The 17,975-nt window shown below is 56.3% G+C and overlaps 1 protein-coding gene across 4 annotated transcripts in view; it reads left to right on the plus strand.

Moving 5' to 3' along the window:
• Nucleotides 1–12,016, plus strand: part of TUB (TUB bipartite transcription factor) — a 95,043-nt gene extending 83,027 nt beyond the window's left edge. For 2 of the 4 annotated variants that reach the window (XM_055141632.1, XM_055141633.1), the window contains exons 4-12: nt 1,917–2,039; nt 3,029–3,196; nt 4,031–4,152; nt 4,340–4,537; nt 4,692–4,804; nt 5,493–5,610; nt 7,198–7,296; nt 7,417–7,588; nt 8,040–12,016. In XM_055141632.1, coding sequence (XP_054997607.1) covers nt 1,917–2,039; nt 3,029–3,196; nt 4,031–4,152; nt 4,340–4,537; nt 4,692–4,804; nt 5,493–5,610; nt 7,198–7,296; nt 7,417–7,588; nt 8,040–8,173 — 1,247 coding nt within the window. In that variant the 3' untranslated portion in view covers nt 8,174–12,016. The remainder of the gene's footprint in view (nt 1–1,916; nt 2,040–3,028; nt 3,197–4,030; nt 4,153–4,339; nt 4,538–4,691; nt 4,805–5,492; nt 5,611–7,197; nt 7,297–7,416; nt 7,589–8,039) is intronic. The other 2 variants (XM_055141635.1, XM_055141634.1) reach the window with 2 other exon arrangements.
• The last annotated feature ends 5,959 nt before the right edge of the window (nt 12,017–17,975 follow it).

A 17,975-nucleotide genomic window follows, 5' to 3' on the forward strand; every position in this document is an offset into this window, starting at 1 on the left:
CTGGTTCGTCTCTGTGTGTGCCTTTTCAGGGGAGGTGGGCAGAGAGCTCAGCTCAGCCTTGCTGAGTGGGAGAGGCCTGGAGGCTCAGCCCAGAACCCATCCCTGAACCCACCTGTCCTGCAGCCCCTCCACACCCTTCCTCTGCCTGCTGGGCCCGCTGGAGAGGAACCCGCTGCTTGGACCCCCCCCCCCCCGCCCCAGCCCTGCCCAGGCCGCCCCCGGATGGAATGGGCGCTCGCCCCTGGGCACTGTGCCTCGAGGCTTTGAGTCAGTCTGGTGACCACTGTTGGTGGTGGCAGGTGTCCCTGCTCCCCTCCCCCCACTCCCCGCCACCGTGTGCTAGGCGGTGCCAGGCTGCAGTGGTACAGCTGGGGAGAGGGTCGCCCACTGCAGAGACGGGGTCTGCACATGTCATGGCCGCCCCACTCCCACCCCCCGCCTCTCCTTTGTGACCCAGCAAGTTTCTTGCCTTCTCTGGCTCTTGTCACCCCTGTCAAATGAAGGCAGCTCCGTCGGGGACCGCAGATACAAAGCAGGGAAGACAGGAGGCGAGGAGGGCTGGAGCACAGGAGTATCAGGGGCCCCCACCCTGCCCGGCACTGCCCTCTGCTGGCCCTGGTGGGAAACACAGGCTTGGCAAGGAGGGGATGAGAGTTGGGCAGAAATCAGAAGGGAAGGTCTGTCCCCAGAAATAGTTTGGGAAATAGTTTTCGAGGGCTAGAGGGAGAGTACAGCAGGTAGGGTATTTGCCTTGCACGCAGCCAACCTGGGTTCAAACACCGGCATCCCATATGGTCCCCCAAGCACCACCAGGAGTAATTCCTGAGTGCAGAGCCAGGAGTTACCCCTGAGCATCGCTGGGTATGACCCAAAAACAAACAAACAGAAGAAATAGTTTTTGACCCACGGGCCAGGTTACATCAACATGTAATCCGTGTTTAGTATTCACCCAGTTGTATTTATCTGACGTTTTGTAGGCTGGGTCCAGTAATCGTTTTTCTTTTTTAGACGAGGCCTTTGTGTCCACTGGCCGCTGGCAGCCCAGTGATCAGGTGTCTGCACATACTGCCAGGGGGCTGCCCCACGAGGCTAGCTAGCCTGCTCCCTGCAGAGTCACGCCCGTATCCTCAGTATTGATCGAGGGTCTTCCCTGGATTTTTTTTTTTATAACATAGGAGCACTGCTATTTATTTAGCCATTGAGGTCTTCCCTAGATTGAAGACTCGGGACCCCGAAGAATCCCAGAGGGCGTGATGGCTGGGACTTAGAGGCCGGGCAGGGAGAGAGATCAGCAGACCAGCCGGGCCAGGTGGGCGGGATGAAGGCAGGCTCTGGAGTGGACGAGTGACTGACCCAAAGGCGTGTGGAAGGGTCCCCTGAGCTGACTGTGTGGGCCGGGCTGTGAGTCCAGTGGTGCTGGTGCTGGTTTTGAGGGCCAGAAGGCGTGCAGAGGGGCCGGTGCCGTAGGTGGGGAGCGGGAGGGAGAATTTCCTCTCCACCCGACGGCAGTGGGAAAGCTCGAGAACCTTTGGACAGTCTGGGGTTCCCTGAGCTGCGGTTTAGAGGAATTGGAGCCCCCCTGCCTGGGTGTGGTCCTGTCCATGCTCCCTGCCCCCGCCCAGGCTCTGGGCTCAGAGAACGCTGAGGACGCCACCCTTTGTCCATCCAGTCCTGGCCCACTGCAGACTTTGCTTGCGTCGGGCCGGCATCATTGGCCCTTCCACTTTGCCTGACCTAGGACCCAGATTTTTTTTTGGCGGGGGGCCACCCAAGAGGTGTTGCAGACGTCCTGGTGGGGCTTGGGTGGGCGGGGGAGGGGGCGGTGACGTGGCGAAGGCCGGGTCGGTGGATTCAGCTGGAGCTGAGTGCCCGTTTCTCTCTGTCTCCGTCTCCGTCTCGGGCTCTCTCCTGGGCAGTTCAAGAGGCCGACTCCCTCGGCAGCGGCCGCCCGTCAGCACCAGCCCCGGCCCAGAGAAGCAAGGCGGCGGCGGGGGGCCAGGGCGGGGCCCCTAGGAAGGAGAAGAAGGGGAAACACAAAGGTTGGCTGCCCCATGTGTCCACCCTGCAGGAGGCCTGGCTCCCCCATGGGCCCCTGGGGGGTCCTCAGGGAGGGGGGAGGCGGATGGGAAGCTTCCAGGAAGGTGTGGGATGACAGTGGCCCCCGCCCTGCCAGCTCCTTCTCAGCCCCTCACTGCCTGACCCGAGCCCCTCTCTCACCCAGCCAGGGCCTTCTAGGACCCCCCCAACCCACCCCCTTGTCACATGGGTTTCTTAACTGTACTATAGTCCTGGCCCCACCCTTCTGGACCTCTGCAGATAGGAACCCCCAAGGGTTGGGGACATGGCATCGTGGCCTGGGTCCCCTCTATGCCTGTTTCCTGAAGCCTTGTGCCGGGGCCTGGGCTGGGCTATTAGGGCCCTGGGGTCTCCAATGGTGGGTGGTGTGCCAGGGGTCTGTGGCCCCAGAGCTGAGTCATCATTCAGGGGGAATCCCTGGTGGGGGTCAGGCCTCTCAGTCTCTGAGCAGGGTGTTGGGGGTGTGGGTGCCACCCCGCAGTCTCCTCAGGCCCAAGTCTGTCGCAGTGTGTACGCCGCTGTGTGTGTGTCCGTCTGGGCGAGAGCGAGCGAGAACCCGCGTCCTGCCCCGTGCCAGGGCTGCGTGTGCCCAGAACTATGTCCCCTACCCCCATGAAACCTGGCTGCCGCCTTGCCCGCCCCCTGCTTTGGCTGCTCTGCTTTGCTCCTTGATTCTGTCAGCTGCTGCTGTCTGTCTGTCCGTCTTGGGGAATGCAGCCCTCGGCGTCTCGTTCCTGGCGGTGGCTGAGGAGATGGGGCCTGCGCCCCTTCGGAGCTTGCAAAGGGACCCTGCAGTCATTTGTTCTGTAAAACGAGCTTCACCAAGTCCAGCTTTGCAGAAGCTCCCCCCTCTCTCCATCACCCGCCCCCTTATCTTCCTTCCTGGACGACCGAGGATCCAGGCCACCCCCGTGTCCACCCCGAGGGGACTCAGGAGTGTCCCCGCCCGCAGGCGCCCGCGGGCCAGCGGCACTGGCAGAAGACAAGGGTGAGGCCCGCACCCCGGTGCAGATCCTGACCGTGGGCCGCTCAGACCATGCCCAGGACGCGGGGGAGCCGGCAGCCGGAGGGGGCGCACAGCCCGGCGCGCAGGACCTCCGTGCCGCGATGCAGAGGAAGGGTGAGCCCCGTGGGGGGTCCAGCGACACCCCCGAAAGCTCAGTCCCAGCCCCAGCTTCTCAGATGTGCCCGGCGTTGGGGTCGTGGCGCCCCTGTTTCAGCCTTGCCCAGGCCCTGGTGGGGGCACCTTGGAGGCCAGTGAAGAACTTGGGCAGGGCCCCTGGGGAGGCCAGGGGACAGAAGTGGGGGTGGGAGTCACCACCCGTCACCACGCCCGACTGCACCCTCAGCCCGGCGGGGACAGTTCTCCCCTGCTTCTGCAGAAGGGCCCCCTGCGGGCTGCCAGGCTGGGGGCACGAGGCACACGATGCAGGGCAAACCCAGAAAGCTCACTGCCCAGTTTCCCAGGGCAGCCCCGCCCCGGGGGCACGGCAGGCGCCCGGGACTCGGGTCCAGGTGTCCTGCTGGGCAGAAGTGAGGAGCAGGCCGAGAAGAGTGGGGCCTTTCCGAGGCCATGGCCCAGCCCCACCCACTCCAGGGGGTTGCAGCCCCCCACGCCCCGCCCCCAGACACAGCAGCGGGGCTGCCACCAGGGAGGAGGGTCCTGATGCAGGGTCCAAGCCAGAGCTGGGCAGGGCCCATTTTGAGGGTTTCGAAGACCCTGTCACATGTGTACCAAGTGTCCGAGTGTGTGCGTGCATGTGTGTGCGTGTGCGTGCATGTGTGTATGCGTGTGTGTGTGTGTGTGTGTGTGCATGCATACCTGTGGCTCTGTGCGTGCCTGGGTGTGGTGTTGTGTGCACACATGTGCGGGCGGGCAGTGCTGGGACAGGCTGTGGCGGGTGGAGGCCCCTGCTCACCTGCTCCTGCCCCCCCCCCGCCCCGTGTGGTGCAGGCATCTCCAGCAGCATGAGCTTCGAGGAGGAGGAGGAGGAGGAAGAGAACAGCTCCAGCTCCTCCCAGCTCAACACCAACACCCGCCCCAGCTCCGCCACCAGCCGCAAGTCTGTGGTCAAGGTGAGTGGCCAGGGGCGCCTCCAGCCAGGCTGGCTCAGCCGGGGGTGGGGGCCTCTGAGAATGTGCCTAAGTGTCCACCTCGGGGACCCCGGAACCAGGAGGGTCACGGCGCGGGGACCCCACCCTCTTGCCCACCCGCTCCGTGCACAGCCAGGTGGCCGCCCCTTCTCTCACCCCCCTTCTGTAGGAGGCCGCCTCGGCCCCCAGCCCAACCGCCCCTGAGCCGCCAGCAGAAGTGGAGGTCCAGGACCTGGAGGAGTTTGCAGTGCGGCCGGCACCCCAGGGCATCACCGTCAAGTGCCGCATCACGCGGGACAAGAAGGGCATGGACCGCGGCATGTACCCCACCTACTTTCTGCACCTGGACCGGGAGGACGGGAAGAAGGTGAGGTGCAGGGGCAGCACAGGCCCCACGAGCCAGAAGGGCCTCCACGCTGGCCAGCGTGCCCCCCAGCATGTGCCCAGAGTGTGGGGGGCAGGGGGTGCATTGCACCCTGTCCACCCCTGCTGTGGGACAAGCTCTTCCTCCACTTCCCAAGGTCTTCCTGCTGGCTGGAAGGAAGAGAAAGAAGAGCAAAACTTCCAATTACCTCATCTCTGTGGACCCCACGGACTTGTCTCGAGGAGGGGACAGCTACATCGGAAAACTGCGGTACCTATACCCCAAAGCTGTGGGGTGGGGAGGGGGTGGGGCAGGCCATACCCCAGGGCAGCTCCTGGGTCGGGAAGAGGGGGCCTGGGATCCCTTCCCAGGGTCTCCTCTGCCTACTGGACCACCCCCCGCCATAGGCCCGGGCCTGTGCTAACTGGAGCCAAATGACAGGACCCCCACGATTCACGGCCCACAGTGTCACTGATGACAGAGACGCCCCTCGGTGGGGAGCTACCTGGGCCTCAGGGTGAGGGCTGAGAGGGAGCCTCCTGCAAGAGGAGGGTCCCGGCTCCTCGTTGGGGAGTGAAGGGAGTCTCGAGCCAGACCTCAGGGAAGGGGAGTGTGAGCTGAGCTCGAGATTTGGGGGCAAGAGAGCAAGCACAGGGGTAAGGTGCTAACAGGGCCCCACCCAGCCGCCTGGGACATGCTCTCACCTGCCTTCCAGGGGCGGGGTCTCTGCTACTCCCTGACTGGAGGCCACTCTGGACCCCGTTCCTTCATGGAGACCCTGAAGCCCAGAGGTCCCCACTGACCTCCCCTCGCTGCCTGGAGAGGCCCTTTGATGCATCCCCAGAAGGGGTTCAGTGAGCCCCAGACCCATGGCCCACCTGCCCAGAGGGACGCGCCGAGCAGTTCCTGGCCTGGGGCAGAGGGTACCGGGCCCTTTCCTGACTGTGCCCATCCTCAGGTCCAACCTCATGGGCACCAAGTTCACTGTTTACGACAATGGAGTCAACCCTCAGAAGGCCTCGTCCTCCACTTTGGAGAGCGGAACCTTGCGCCAGGAGCTGGCGGCTGTGTGCTACGTGAGTGCTGCATCCCTGCCACGGGCATCGCGCACCCACTCAGGAGGCTCTGCCCACCCTCCCCTCTCTCTCCGTCTCCCTCCTGTCTCTCCCCTCTCCCCCCCTCTCTCCAGTCTCTCCCATCTCTCAAGGTGGCACTGAGGTGGGCAGTCCTCTGAGGTGTGGCCCTTGGCCGGGAGAAGGCCCTGCCCATCTCCCCTGTCCTGAGCCCAGACCACAGCCGACCCGCTGCCGGGGAGCTCGGCGGAGAGGAGGGCAGGCGGCCTGCTGGTGCCGTGGGCACATTGCCTTTCCTTCTGCTATTCGGGCCCCGCGTGGGCTGCGAGGCCCCTCGTGCACACAGCCCAGTGAACCGTGTAGATGAAGCAAATGAATCTCAGAGGCTGGGACTTAGCACAGGTCACACGGCGTGTAAATGGCCAGGCTCGAATAGAGTCATAGGGCACATGTTAACCTCATTCTAAACATGTGGGCCTAGTTTCCTGGCTGTTTGCACGGCCCTGTGGTGCCACCTGCTGGTCAGCCTTGGCGAGGCAGTTCAAGGAGCCGGCTGAGCTCCAGCTGCTCCCGGTGCAGTTAGAGGCCCCGACTGAGAATGTAGGGGTGAGTACAGCAGAGAGATGTACACCTGGGGCCTTTCCTCCAGCGTGGGACAGAAGTGATGGCACTCGATGGGTGAAGTCACTGTGATCCAGATAAATGCTGGGAGGGAACGGAAGAAGAGGGAAGAGGGAAGAGGCTTCAGCCATGCCCGGAGGATGTGGGCGTTGGGGGAGGGTAGAGGCCAGGGGAAAGCAAACACCACCTGAGCAGGTATTGGGGAGAAGGCAACAAGTTGGGGGAACAGTCCTGTGAATGTGGAGGGTGCAAACAGTGCGGAGCGCGGACCATGGAACTGTATGTCGAGGTCAAAGTCAGATCTTCGGCTTTTACTGTGAGCCGGGGAGGACAGTGATTGGGTGTCCCAGGACAGGTGGGTGCTATGCAGGGACCAGTGACAGGTGTCCCAGGAAGGCGGGGGTGGGTGGGTCGGGACGCCACGGATGGGAGCCAGGAGTCCAGCTGAAGCTGTGTCTCCCAGCAGGGAGGGGTGATGCCTCTCCTTGGGGGGTGCTGGGACCATCCAAGGGTGTGTGGTCACCTCGGGGGCATCAGGCGGGGTGGGCACTGATTAAAGAAGGTGGGTTTCTGGGGAAAAGGGGGTTTGTCTCTTTTTTCTGAAAGGGGAGTGGAGGCCGAGTGAGTCTGGGAGCCTCGGAGCTCCCACAGCCTGGGCAAGGGAGGGAGCGGGGCGACGCCGGCATTGCAGCTGCATGAGGAGGGGTGAGAGGGGACGGGCTGGCCAAGCCCCGTGTGCCAGAGTGAGGGGAGGAACTGAGTTGCTGTAGCAGAAACAGGGAAGACGGCAAGAAGGGGGTTATGCAGAGTGGGGACACAGCCACTTGACTCTAGGGTGTCTATTGGCCATTCCCGGGGGTGATGGGAGACACGCGCTGCTCATGGACTCGCTTCCCTCCTGGCGGCACTGTGTCCAGTGAGACGTGGGGTTCTAGATGGTCAGCGTCGGGTCTTGCTGCCCTTTCCCAGGAGACAAACGTCCTGGGCTTCAAGGGCCCCCGGAAGATGAGCGTGATTGTGCCGGGCATGAACATGGTTCATGAGAGAGTCTCCATCCGACCCCGAAACGTGAGTGTCGCCCCGCCCCAGCCCCTCCCCCGCCACTTCCCCGGGCCCCCTAGCGCCCCCGGTCCAGCCGACGTGCCAGTGCCTCTCTGGTGCCGGGCTCAGCTGAGGCTGCCCTCGCAGGAGCACGAGACGCTGCTGGCGCGCTGGCAGAACAAGAACACGGAGAGTGTCATCGAGCTGCAGAACAAGACGCCCGTGTGGAACGACGACACCCAGTCCTACGTGCTCAACTTCCACGGGCGCGTCACGCAGGCCTCCGTGAAGAACTTCCAGATAATCCACGGCAACGACCGTGAGTGTCCGCATCCCTCCTGGTCACCTCCGTACAGTGCCCCCGGGGCCCCGAGCCCATTGTTTGGCCCCCGCCCCAGCCCTGCCCGTAAGGATGTGCGTGACCCAGACTAAATTAGACACAGAGAACTTTCTACCTGGAATGACCCGGGTGCCCTGGGAGGAACCTTCCCGGGAGCCTGCCCTGAGATTCTGGGCCCTGGGCAGCCTGGGGGGTGTGGGAACAGCGGGTGAACAGACGTTTTCTCTTTGTCCCCGTATCCCGCTCTTTGTCTCTATTGTGCTTTCTCCTTTGCCACCTGCATTCTCTCGCCTCTGTCCGCTTCTCCTCCTGCTCCTCTGCTTCTCTCGCTTGCTCTTCCTCCGGCGCCCTGCGTGGCTGTCTCCTCGCCGTCTCCTCCCTTGCTCTGCCCCTCCGACATGTCCCTCGGTCTGCGCTCGGCCGGCTCCAGCGGACTACATCGTCATGCAGTTCGGCCGTGTGGCGGAGGACGTGTTCACCATGGATTACAACTACCCGCTGTGCGCCCTGCAGGCCTTTGCCATCGCCCTGTCGAGCTTCGACAGCAAACTGGCGTGCGAGTAGAGGCCTCCTGGTGCCCTTGGGGATCGCCTGGCCTGCTGCGGGGCTGCCCGCCTCCCAGTGGGGACAGCCCCGCCGGGCCTCTGTACATAGGCCTCCTGCAGATGAAACCACAGCTCTCTCGGGGTGGGGCGGGGGCGCCCCTGGCCCTGCTGGCCAGGCCAGAACTGGCATCTCCGCCTCTGATGCTGGGTATGTGTGAAGGACACGGAGGGGGGGAGTTCTCTCTGTGTCCTACAACCGACACTCAGCCCTGCTCTCGGGCTGGCATCCTGCTGCCATGCTGTTAGCCAAGCTGGGCGCCCTCTTCAGCGGGGAAGAGGTGTGGAAGGAGAGGAAGCACAACCCAGGGCTGCCAGGGGGCCCAGCCGTCCTGGCCCCAGAGCCCAGTGTCCCCAGGCGCCCCACGGCAAGTGTGCGTGTGCAGGGTCAGGGGCAAAGGGCTGGAAGCCAGGGCTGGTGGCCTTCAGGACAGCAGAACAGCAGGGCGTGGTTTCGGGGTGGTTCGGGGCGGTGAGGGGGGGCTTATACAGGGATAAGCGGGGGGTCCGGCTGACTGTGCTGTAGAAACCGGCTGGTCGCCCCGAGTGCTGGCCTGCTTGATAATCTCTAGGTTTCCTCTGCTCGCGGAGGTGGGGGAAGCTGGCCCTCATAGCCAGGCCCAGCCCAGGGGCGGGGTGGGGTGCGGGACTCAGGCTCAGCATCCTGAATCCCACCCTGGGGCTGCCCAGGGAGCCCCGTCAGCAGGGCCCCGAAGCTCTCTGCCCAGCAGCTCCTCCCAGGCCCCGGGAAACCCAGGCCGGCGGGGCTGGGGGCGGGGGCGCTGCGGGCACAGTCCCCCTGCCTAGGCCCCTAAGCCCATGCGCATGCCCAGAGAGAGGGACGAGCCGCTCGAGCCGCTGCTCCCTGGGAAAGACCCACCTCCGGGCGCCCCCTGAGGACGTAGTTGGTGCGGAGCTGGCCTGAGAGCACAGACAGGACCGGGAGCTGCGGACGGGGCCGTGTCTTAGATCCCAGTGTAATCCGAGGGTTTAGACGCTTAGAGATCAACTAGTACACACAACTGCCACTTCGGGGGCGTCCTGCTCAGAGCCCGGCCGCATCCCCCCGGCGCCCTGGCTGGTGCGCGGCCGAGCTCAGACCTCAGCGCCTCTGAGAACCAGCGCTTGGTGGTTCTCTGGCCTTCCTGGAGGACCCAGGTCACCTCCCTTCCCCTCACCCTTGCCCTCACTTCCGGAGACTGTAAGAAATGTCACTTAAGGGATGAAACCAGGCAGTTCCCTGCTGAGAGCCTCGGGAGGGAGGAGGGAGGCTGGTGCCAGGCCAGGGCCCCTCTGCCCTCACCCGCCAGCCCGCGCCCCGAGGCGCTGCCCATCCTTCGCCCAGATGGGGACTGGAGGGAAGCTCGCAGTGGTTCTTCAGAGTAGATGTGCTTGGACATTCCTGTTTAAAAAAAAAAAAAAGTTTTTAAATCGCACTTGGAGCGTGAGGCCTCTGTCGGGGGGGGGGGGGGGTGAAAGGGTGCCCTGGAGCCCTTGTAGTGTAGCTTGTCAGGAGTTGGGGCACCGAGGCAGACAGTACCGCTTCCTGCCCAGACCTGGGCCCCTCCCTTCAGGGGTGGCCCCTCCGGTGAATGTCGCTTTTGGCGCCAGATGCTGCCTCCTCCAGGGCTCTGGGACTGCTCAGTTTCCCATGAAGCCCAGCGATCCTGCCTTCCAGCTCTCTTTCCTGACTTCTGGTGAGGCATCCTGACACCGGGGCTGGCGGGGCCCAGGCAGTCCCTACCGCCAGCTGCAGCCGCTTCTTGGGGCCTGTTTGGATGCTGGGGAGAGGAGGGAGCCGGGTGGCAGAGCGGAGGAACCAGAAGCACAGGGGGAAGCTGCCAGGAGGGAACTGGGGTGTGGGAGGGAAGGTTCAGGGTGCAGAAGGGCTGGCCGAGCAGAGCTGGCTGGTTAACGTCACAGGGTCAGGCGGGGACAGGCACCGGAGTAGAGTCGTGAGCCAGGCGTTGAGTGACAAACAAGAGCAGCCGAGTCATCCGCTGGCAAGCCCGGTCCATGGCGACCCCCTTCCTGTGCTGCCAGCGGCCTCCCAGCCAAAGACTAACGCTGCCAGGGCCCCCCACCATCAGACCCCCGGGCCCAGACTCCCCCATAGTAATTTCCCCCCCTTTGGTACCCTCTGCCCAGGCAGCTAGTGACGGGGCTGGGGGACCAGGAGCTGGAAGGGCAGAACCTGCGGGTGACTGGAGGCAGGGAGTCCTGGCGGCTCTTCTGTACCTTCCGCCCCGCTCAGCCCAGCAAGGGGGCAGGTCACGTCCCCCCAACACTTCTCAGTTCTAGCTTTTCTTTCCTTCTGGCTTCAAGGTGCTCTGTGTGTGTCTGTGTGTGTCTGTGTGTCTGTGTGTATTCCGGGGCAAAGGGCAAGCCGCACACCATTAGCCAAGGTGTCTGGTTGGCACCCGTCTCGCCCGAGGAAGAGTTCCGGTCACCTGTGGCTCTTGTCCAATCATTTCATGCCCTGGGATGAGAAGGCAGGTGTGGGAAAGTGCCAGCGTTCCCTCCCACGGCTCTGGCCCCGAGGACCCCAGCCCAGGAAGTGGAGTTTCTCATTCTCTCCCCACCGAAAGCGATCAGCCTGTCGCCCGGCTGGCTTTGGGGTGAATCTATACGTGTTCTAGTGAATGTGCCTTAAAAATCACGACACTAGTTCAGAAGGAACGTGGCAGGTGCAGGTGCTGGCTGAGGACAGATGGTGGCAGAGACCTCGGGGGCAGCCACCCCCAGATGAGACAGGCAGCTCTGCAGGGGCCCAGGGAGGCCTGGTCGCAAGCACAATCCCGTCTGAGGCCCTTCCCACACTCGCCAGCCCGCCCCCCTCTCCTGAGCTCAGGACAGCAGGTGGCCCTCAGCACACTTTCCGAATAGCTGAACGTGTTTGTTCTCGGGGATGCCAGGCTCTGTGTGGGCTGGGGTCCAGCTGGTGGCCCGCGTGGTCCCCAGAACAGACGGAGGGCTAGGCTCTCACTTGGGTCCACTGGTTGCCTGGCTCTGTACCTGCAGTTTCCTGTCATCTCGAGGATGTGTGGGAGGGGACGGGGCAGGTTGGGGTTCTGGAGGTTTCAAGCCACGCTGGGAGAGGCCGGCCCGTCAGGCAGAGAGTGGCGCTCGGGATCTAGAGCAAACCCTGTCCCCCCCTTCTTGGTCTGTTTTCTCATCCGCACACAAGCTTAGTGTAGGAGTTGGAGTGAATGAAAGTTCACTTGCGTCCACTGCTCCCTTTTATAGCTCATCACTGTGCCTTTTTTCTTTCCTAAGAAAGACTTCTCACCCCTCCTCTCTTCTGTTCCATCATGCCCCCCACCCCTGGTCCGGGCCCCGGCAGAGCCAAGGGAAGGAGAGACCCCGAGTCTCCCAGAGGGAACTGAGAGGGGCTCCCAAGGGAAGCCCAAGCCTGGCCTCTGCCCTGCATCGGTGACAAAGGGGACTTGGTCAGGATGGGTGGGTGACAGTTCTCTTACTGGGAGCGTACATTTAGCCAGTTTTCATAATGCCTAGAACGTGTCCGTCTATTTGCACAAGACTGTCTTAGCCTATTTTGGAGTGGTCAGACATCTTATTTTTGTTCAGAATTACCTGGAATTTTAGACAAACTTGCAAAACTGTGCTTTTATTAAGTGACTTTTTGAATAAACTTTGGTATTCTGGAGCAAATGTATTTATTTATTGGTATGTGCAATGACAGTTGGTATTTTCCCATGTCGACATTATGTATGTTGTAGAAATTAGTGTTTGTCTAAGTACAGAACCTATATCAACAGATTAAACTTGAATTGTTTCAACATGCTGTTTAGTCTTTTTTTTTTTTTAAATCTCTCCTTCTACCCCATAAAAGGGAAAGAACCCACTTCTTTCTTAGGGTTTTCCAGCACTCATTCCTTCTGACTCAGTGGTACTGAAGAGAAGTGGTGATGAATAGGCATAGTTGCTCATTTAGAACGATTAGCACCTGGGTCAGAACTGTAACAACGGAACTGAATTTCTGGGTCTGGGGGTCTGAGTGGCTGGCAGAGGCTAGAAAGGGCTGGAAAAATAAGACTGTGTGGTAAGTTCAGGTGCCCCCCTGCAGCTGTTGGACTGTGAAAACTAGAGTGGGCTATATTGCCTCCAGTGTCTCCCGCTCTGGCCTGACTCAGGAATAAGTGTTGTGACAGTGCTGGGACGGGGGTGCGGGTAGGGACAGACACTTTGGGGGGGGCGGGGTGGTGGGGGCGGACATGGTCATTTGATTACTCTGGCAACATCGCACCTCACCAGGAGTGGGATGAGGCTGGGAATTTTTTGGGATGGGAATTTTCTTTACAGAGTATGGGGAGTTGTTCTTCAAAAGGAAAGATGGTTTGTTGTTTTGTGGGCAGCTTAACGACACATCTTTGACAGTCCAGACACTTTTTATTACAGTATAATTAACACAGTTTCAGGTATAGGACAATCCTTCCAGCATATAAGTATAAAATGATCATCCAAGTAACTTTCACGCAATAAAATATGGGGCAGTGGAATGACACCCCATCATACTCCTTCCGGATGGGCGTGTTCAACGCTCAGGCTAAATCAGGCCTTTCTCATGCAAAGCACATGCTCCAGTCCTTTGAATTTCTCCTGTCCTGCAATACATCGATTCAATCCCTCTGACATAGCACAGCAGGTAGGGCGTTTGCCTTGCACTCGGCGGACCTGTTCAATTCCTCTGTCCCTCTCAGAAAGCCCAGCAAGCTACTGAGAGTATTACTCCCGCACTGCAGAGCCTGGCAAGCTACCCGTGGCGTATTTGATATGCCAAAAAGAGTAACAACAAGTCTCACAATGGAGATGTTACTGGTGCCCGCTCGAGCAAATCGATGAACAATGGGAGGACAGTACTATAGTGTTACTGATTTTGTAACTGGAAGCTTGCACTGCTTTGCATATGTATGTGGTGCCAGGGATGGAACCCAGTGCTACATTGCTGACCCCTCTCTACCCATCTGAAATCATCCTTTAATTACCACATCCAGTTGTATTTGGTCTTCATGTTTCTTACATCCCCATCTTAGAGTATCTCACCCACACAGCAGAGCCTGGTAAGCTCCCCATGGCATATTCGATATGCCAAAAACAGTAACAAGTCTCACAATGGGGACATTACTGCTGCCCACTCAAGCAAATCGATGAGCAACGGATGACAGTGATGTACTTAGCATAATATCTTTAAGGTCCATCTGCAGAGCTAAAAATGGCAAAATTTCGTTTTTAGTGTTTGTGTGTGTGAGAGAGTGTGTGTGTGAGAGAGAGAACAGTGTCCACAGAACATTAGGCTGTTTATGCATCTGTCTGCTCTAATAATACAAGGAGCATAAAGGTACGTGTTCTGAATTAGTGTTTGTCTTCTGAGGTAAATACCCCAAAGTGGAGCTGTAGCATAGGGTAGGTCTTTTTCTGACTTTGGGGAATCCTCGAGTTTCCCCAGTGGCTGCTCCAACTGGCATTACCACCAGCCGTGGACAGAGAGTTCTTTCCACATCTTCACCAACACTTGATTCTTACCTTTCTTTAGAAGAGCTCTTCTGACCTGTGTGAGGCGATGGCTTCTTGCAGTTCTGATTTGCAGTTCCCTGGATGATTTGTGATAGCATCTTTTCACATCCCTCTGGCCTTTTGATTGCTATCTTTGGGAAGTTTTGGATTGTTTGAATTGCATGAGTTTTGAGTTGCATGAGTTTTGCTTTTTAAAAAGATATGGCTTGGATATTAAACCATTATCAGATAGTATCATTTGCAAATACCTTCTCCCAATCAGTAAATTTCCATTTTTGTTGGTCTTTCCTTGCAATGCAACAGGGGTGTGTGTGTGTGTGTGTGTGTGTGTGTGTGTGTGTGTGTGTGTGTGTGTGTATTGTTGTTGATGGTTGTGGGGGCACTTTGTCGATACATGGCCAAGTAGTGCTTGGGACCTTCAGGGCCACACTCAGTGGTGCTCAGGGAGCCAGGGATTGAAACACTGACTCACAGTTCCTACAGTATATTTTTAGATTTAATCCCATTGTACCTTTTTTCATTTCCCCCTTATCGTTGAAGTAAAATCCATGTCACCACTAACATAAAAGAGCTACTGCCTAAGTAGTTTTCTAGTTATTTTATGTTCTCAGTTATCTTTTTGGGGGGTGGGGAGGGCCCCACTTAATGGTGCTAAGGAGACTAGGTGCTGCTGGGGATTGAACCCAGGGCTCCAGCAAGCACAGCACATGCTCAGCCAACTGGGCCATCTCTGTGGCCCTTTCATTTCTTCTGAGTTAACTATGTAGGATGGTGGTTTGGGGTTTGCTCTTTTGCATGTGCTTGTACAGTTTTCCCAGTGCCACTTATTCAAGACTTTCCTTCCCCATTGCATTTTCTTGTTTTCAGTTCTAGGTTCTGATTCTGTTTCCATTATCTCTCTGTTCTTAAGCCAGTATCTTTGGATCAGAAACATGATTACCTCCAGCTTTTTTTTTCCTTCAAGGCTGTCTGATTATTTGGGGTCTTGTGGGATTCCATACAAATTTTACTGTATTTTTGTCCTATTTCTGTTTTAAAAGAAGCTATTGAGATTTTGATGGGGATTGCATGGATTTCATAGTTTGCTTTGAGTAATACAGGCATTTAAAGTGTTCGTTCTTCTGATACAGCAGCATGGAGTATCTCTGGATTTCTTTGTGGCATCAATTTCTTTCAGTATTGTCACTGTTTTCAGTTAACAGGTCTTTCTTCCAGCCCCATGCTTCAGCTTGTTTTTTTTGTTTGTTTTTTGCTTTTTGGGTCACACCCAGCGATGCTCAGGGGTTACTCCTGGCTTTGCACTCAGGAATTGCTCCTGGCAGTGCTTGGGGGACCATATGGGATGCCGGGGATTGAACCCGTGTTGGCCGAGTGCAAGGCAAACACCCTACCCGCTGTGCTATCGCTCCGCCCCGCCCCCTCCATGCTTCAGCTTGATCCTAGCTATTCTTTTTGATGGAATTTAAATTAAATTGTTCTTTATTTCACTTTCCAATGTTCATTTTTGGGGTAGAGAAGCAATAGATTTGATATATTTATGCTCTACAACTCCACTGTGTTATTTCTAATAGTTTGATATCACCTTTAAGATTGTCTATGTATAAAATGATGTCACCTGCTAATTTTACCAACAGTTCTGCTTCTTCCTTTTCAACCTGTATACCCCTTCATTTTCTTGTCTAGAACTTCTGAAAGTACGTTGAATAAAAGTGGTGACATGGGCTTGGGTATCCTTGTCTTATTCCCAGTCTTGGAGGCAAGCTTTCCTCCATTCAGTATGATTTGAGCTGTGGGCTTCTCCTAAGTAGATTTTATTATATAAAGGTATACTCCTATGTACCCACTATATTGAGAATTTTAACATAAATGAATGCTGTATTTATCAAATGCTTTTCCACATCTAATGAGGATTTTTTTTTGGGGGGGTGGGAATACACTTGACTGTGATCAGGGTTTATTTCTGGCTCTTCACTCAGGATCACTCCTGGCAGCATGATCATAATTTTTCCCTTTGTTAATTTGGTTTTGGAGTCACACCCCGCAGTGCTCAGGGCTTACTCCTAGCTGTGTTCAGGGTCACTCCTGACAGTGCCAAGGATCAAAGTGCAGTAGGCCATGTTCAGGGCAAGTGATCAACTCCTTATATCATTTATTAAAAATAAAAAATATATATATACATACATATGTGTATTTATATATTGATATCAATATATACATATATATGGCACAGCACATTGATTTGCAGAAGTTGAATCACCCTTTGATATATTGATATCAATATATATATACATACATATGTATATATGTTTCAGAACATTGATTTGCAGAAGTTGAATCACCTTTGCATCCCTGGGGTTAATTTCACTAGGTTGAGGTCTATGATCTTATAAATCTATTTTAAATTTTGGTTTATTAATTTTTTTTATCTTCTACATTCATGAAGGATATTAACCTATTTTGTGTGTGATATCCTTACCTGGCAGAGTCTCTTGCCTGCACGCCTGACTGTCTTCCCCGGGGCCCCTCGGAGGGGATGGGCTCTAGCTTCCCTCCCTGCCCCGAGCAGAGCTCCCAGTAATCTCATCAACGGCCAACATCCAGAGACTTAAAAGCAAGCTCCCAGAAGCTTTGCGGTCACGCGATATTTTATAACCTACTTTTCCCTCTGGGAAAAATTCCCAAGCTACTGAAAGCTTCCTGCCCACATGGGACAGCCTCACAAGCTTCCCATGGTGTATGTATATGCCAAAGCCAGTAACCAGCTGAATCTCATTCCCCTGACCCTGAAGCCTTTAGAGGCTTCTAAAATCTCAGGGATCAGACGAATGTAGAGGTTACTGAGACTGCTCGAGCCACTCAACGATCAACGGGATTTCGTGATGTGACTCGTGACCCTTACCTGGCTTGGGCACCAGGACTAAGCTGTACCTGTAAAATGAGTTAGGGACTATGTTCTCCTCTTCAATTTTTTTGACAAATGCGAGGCTAGGTATTATTAAACTTTTCTAAATGTTTGGTAGAACTCACCAGTGAAGCTTGGGTCCTAGCTTTTTCAGTTTTCTGAAGGTCTGGGATTTTTTCCATCTATTTAAATTTTTTATTTCATGATTTTTGCCTTGGAAAGGCATTTGCTCCTTGGTCACCCCAAGACAGAAGGTGCGGAGTATGGCCTGTGTCTCACACACTGTCTTTCCTAGCGGCCAAATTCCAGTTCCCAGAAAACCTCCCTGGGTTCAGCCCCTGCAGCTCACAAGGCCCAAGCCTTGAGACGAGTGAGGTACTCTTCTTGGGTTCCTGGTCTGACCAGGAAGGGGGAATCACCTGGCTGGATCACCAAGTTACGGTCCCAGATGATAGCAATTGTTTCCTGGGACAACTGTGCCTGGCTTCCAAGCTTGAGCCGACCTGGTGTCAGGGGACTGATCAAGCTCACCTGTTCTGACAAATGAGCACAAGAGAAGAGGCAACCCCCCCCCGAAAAAAAAACAGCCCCATTATTTGGAACATATTTTTTTTTTTAATTTGGGACATCTTATGTGATATTTACACATATACTTCTCCTTCCTGAAGGATAATGGAAGTCTGGGAAATACAAAAATGATCATCTAATTGGAAATTATTTAAAAGAACATATATATTTTTTTAATTTGTGTACTCCTAATCAATATACCAACTGAATGCTAGTGCAGCAAAAGCCATGAGGAGGTCTTTAAACATAGGAGAACTGTCTATAAGCTAATTTCCCCAGAGATTAATATTCCAAATAATGGTTTTGCCAGGTCTTACATGCCAGCCTTATGACAGCCCACAGCCCTATGCACAATCATTTCTTCTGCTATCCTCTCTCTTCTCTGCCCACCTGCAACGTTATCAGCATGCCTCAAGGCCGACCTTTGCCAGGCTGTTTGGAAATACTTTGGAGGGGGGTCAGAGGGGTGGTCTTTCTTGTACCTCTGGGTCTCAATCAGAAAACAAAACCCTGTATAATAGAGGTAAAAGAGTTAACCACTTATTAAGTGGCTGTGATGCAGAGAGGCCCAGTGCTGTTCACAGGGTTTTGATTATTTTTTGATTACAGCTACTGATTATTGCATTTAGTTCTCCTACCCAGCCTGGAAGACTGGGACTTTTTAATTCTACTCTGAAGAAAATGAGACAGAGGCTTGAGAAGCCCACTCAAACTCCTCAAGCAAAGATAGGCAGGAATTCAATCAGGACCAACACTTCTC

The sequence above is a fragment of the Sorex araneus genome, chromosome 6 (genome assembly GCF_027595985.1).
Source record: "Sorex araneus isolate mSorAra2 chromosome 6, mSorAra2.pri, whole genome shotgun sequence".
In the NCBI taxonomy this organism is placed as follows: domain Eukaryota; kingdom Metazoa; phylum Chordata; class Mammalia; order Eulipotyphla; family Soricidae; genus Sorex; species Sorex araneus.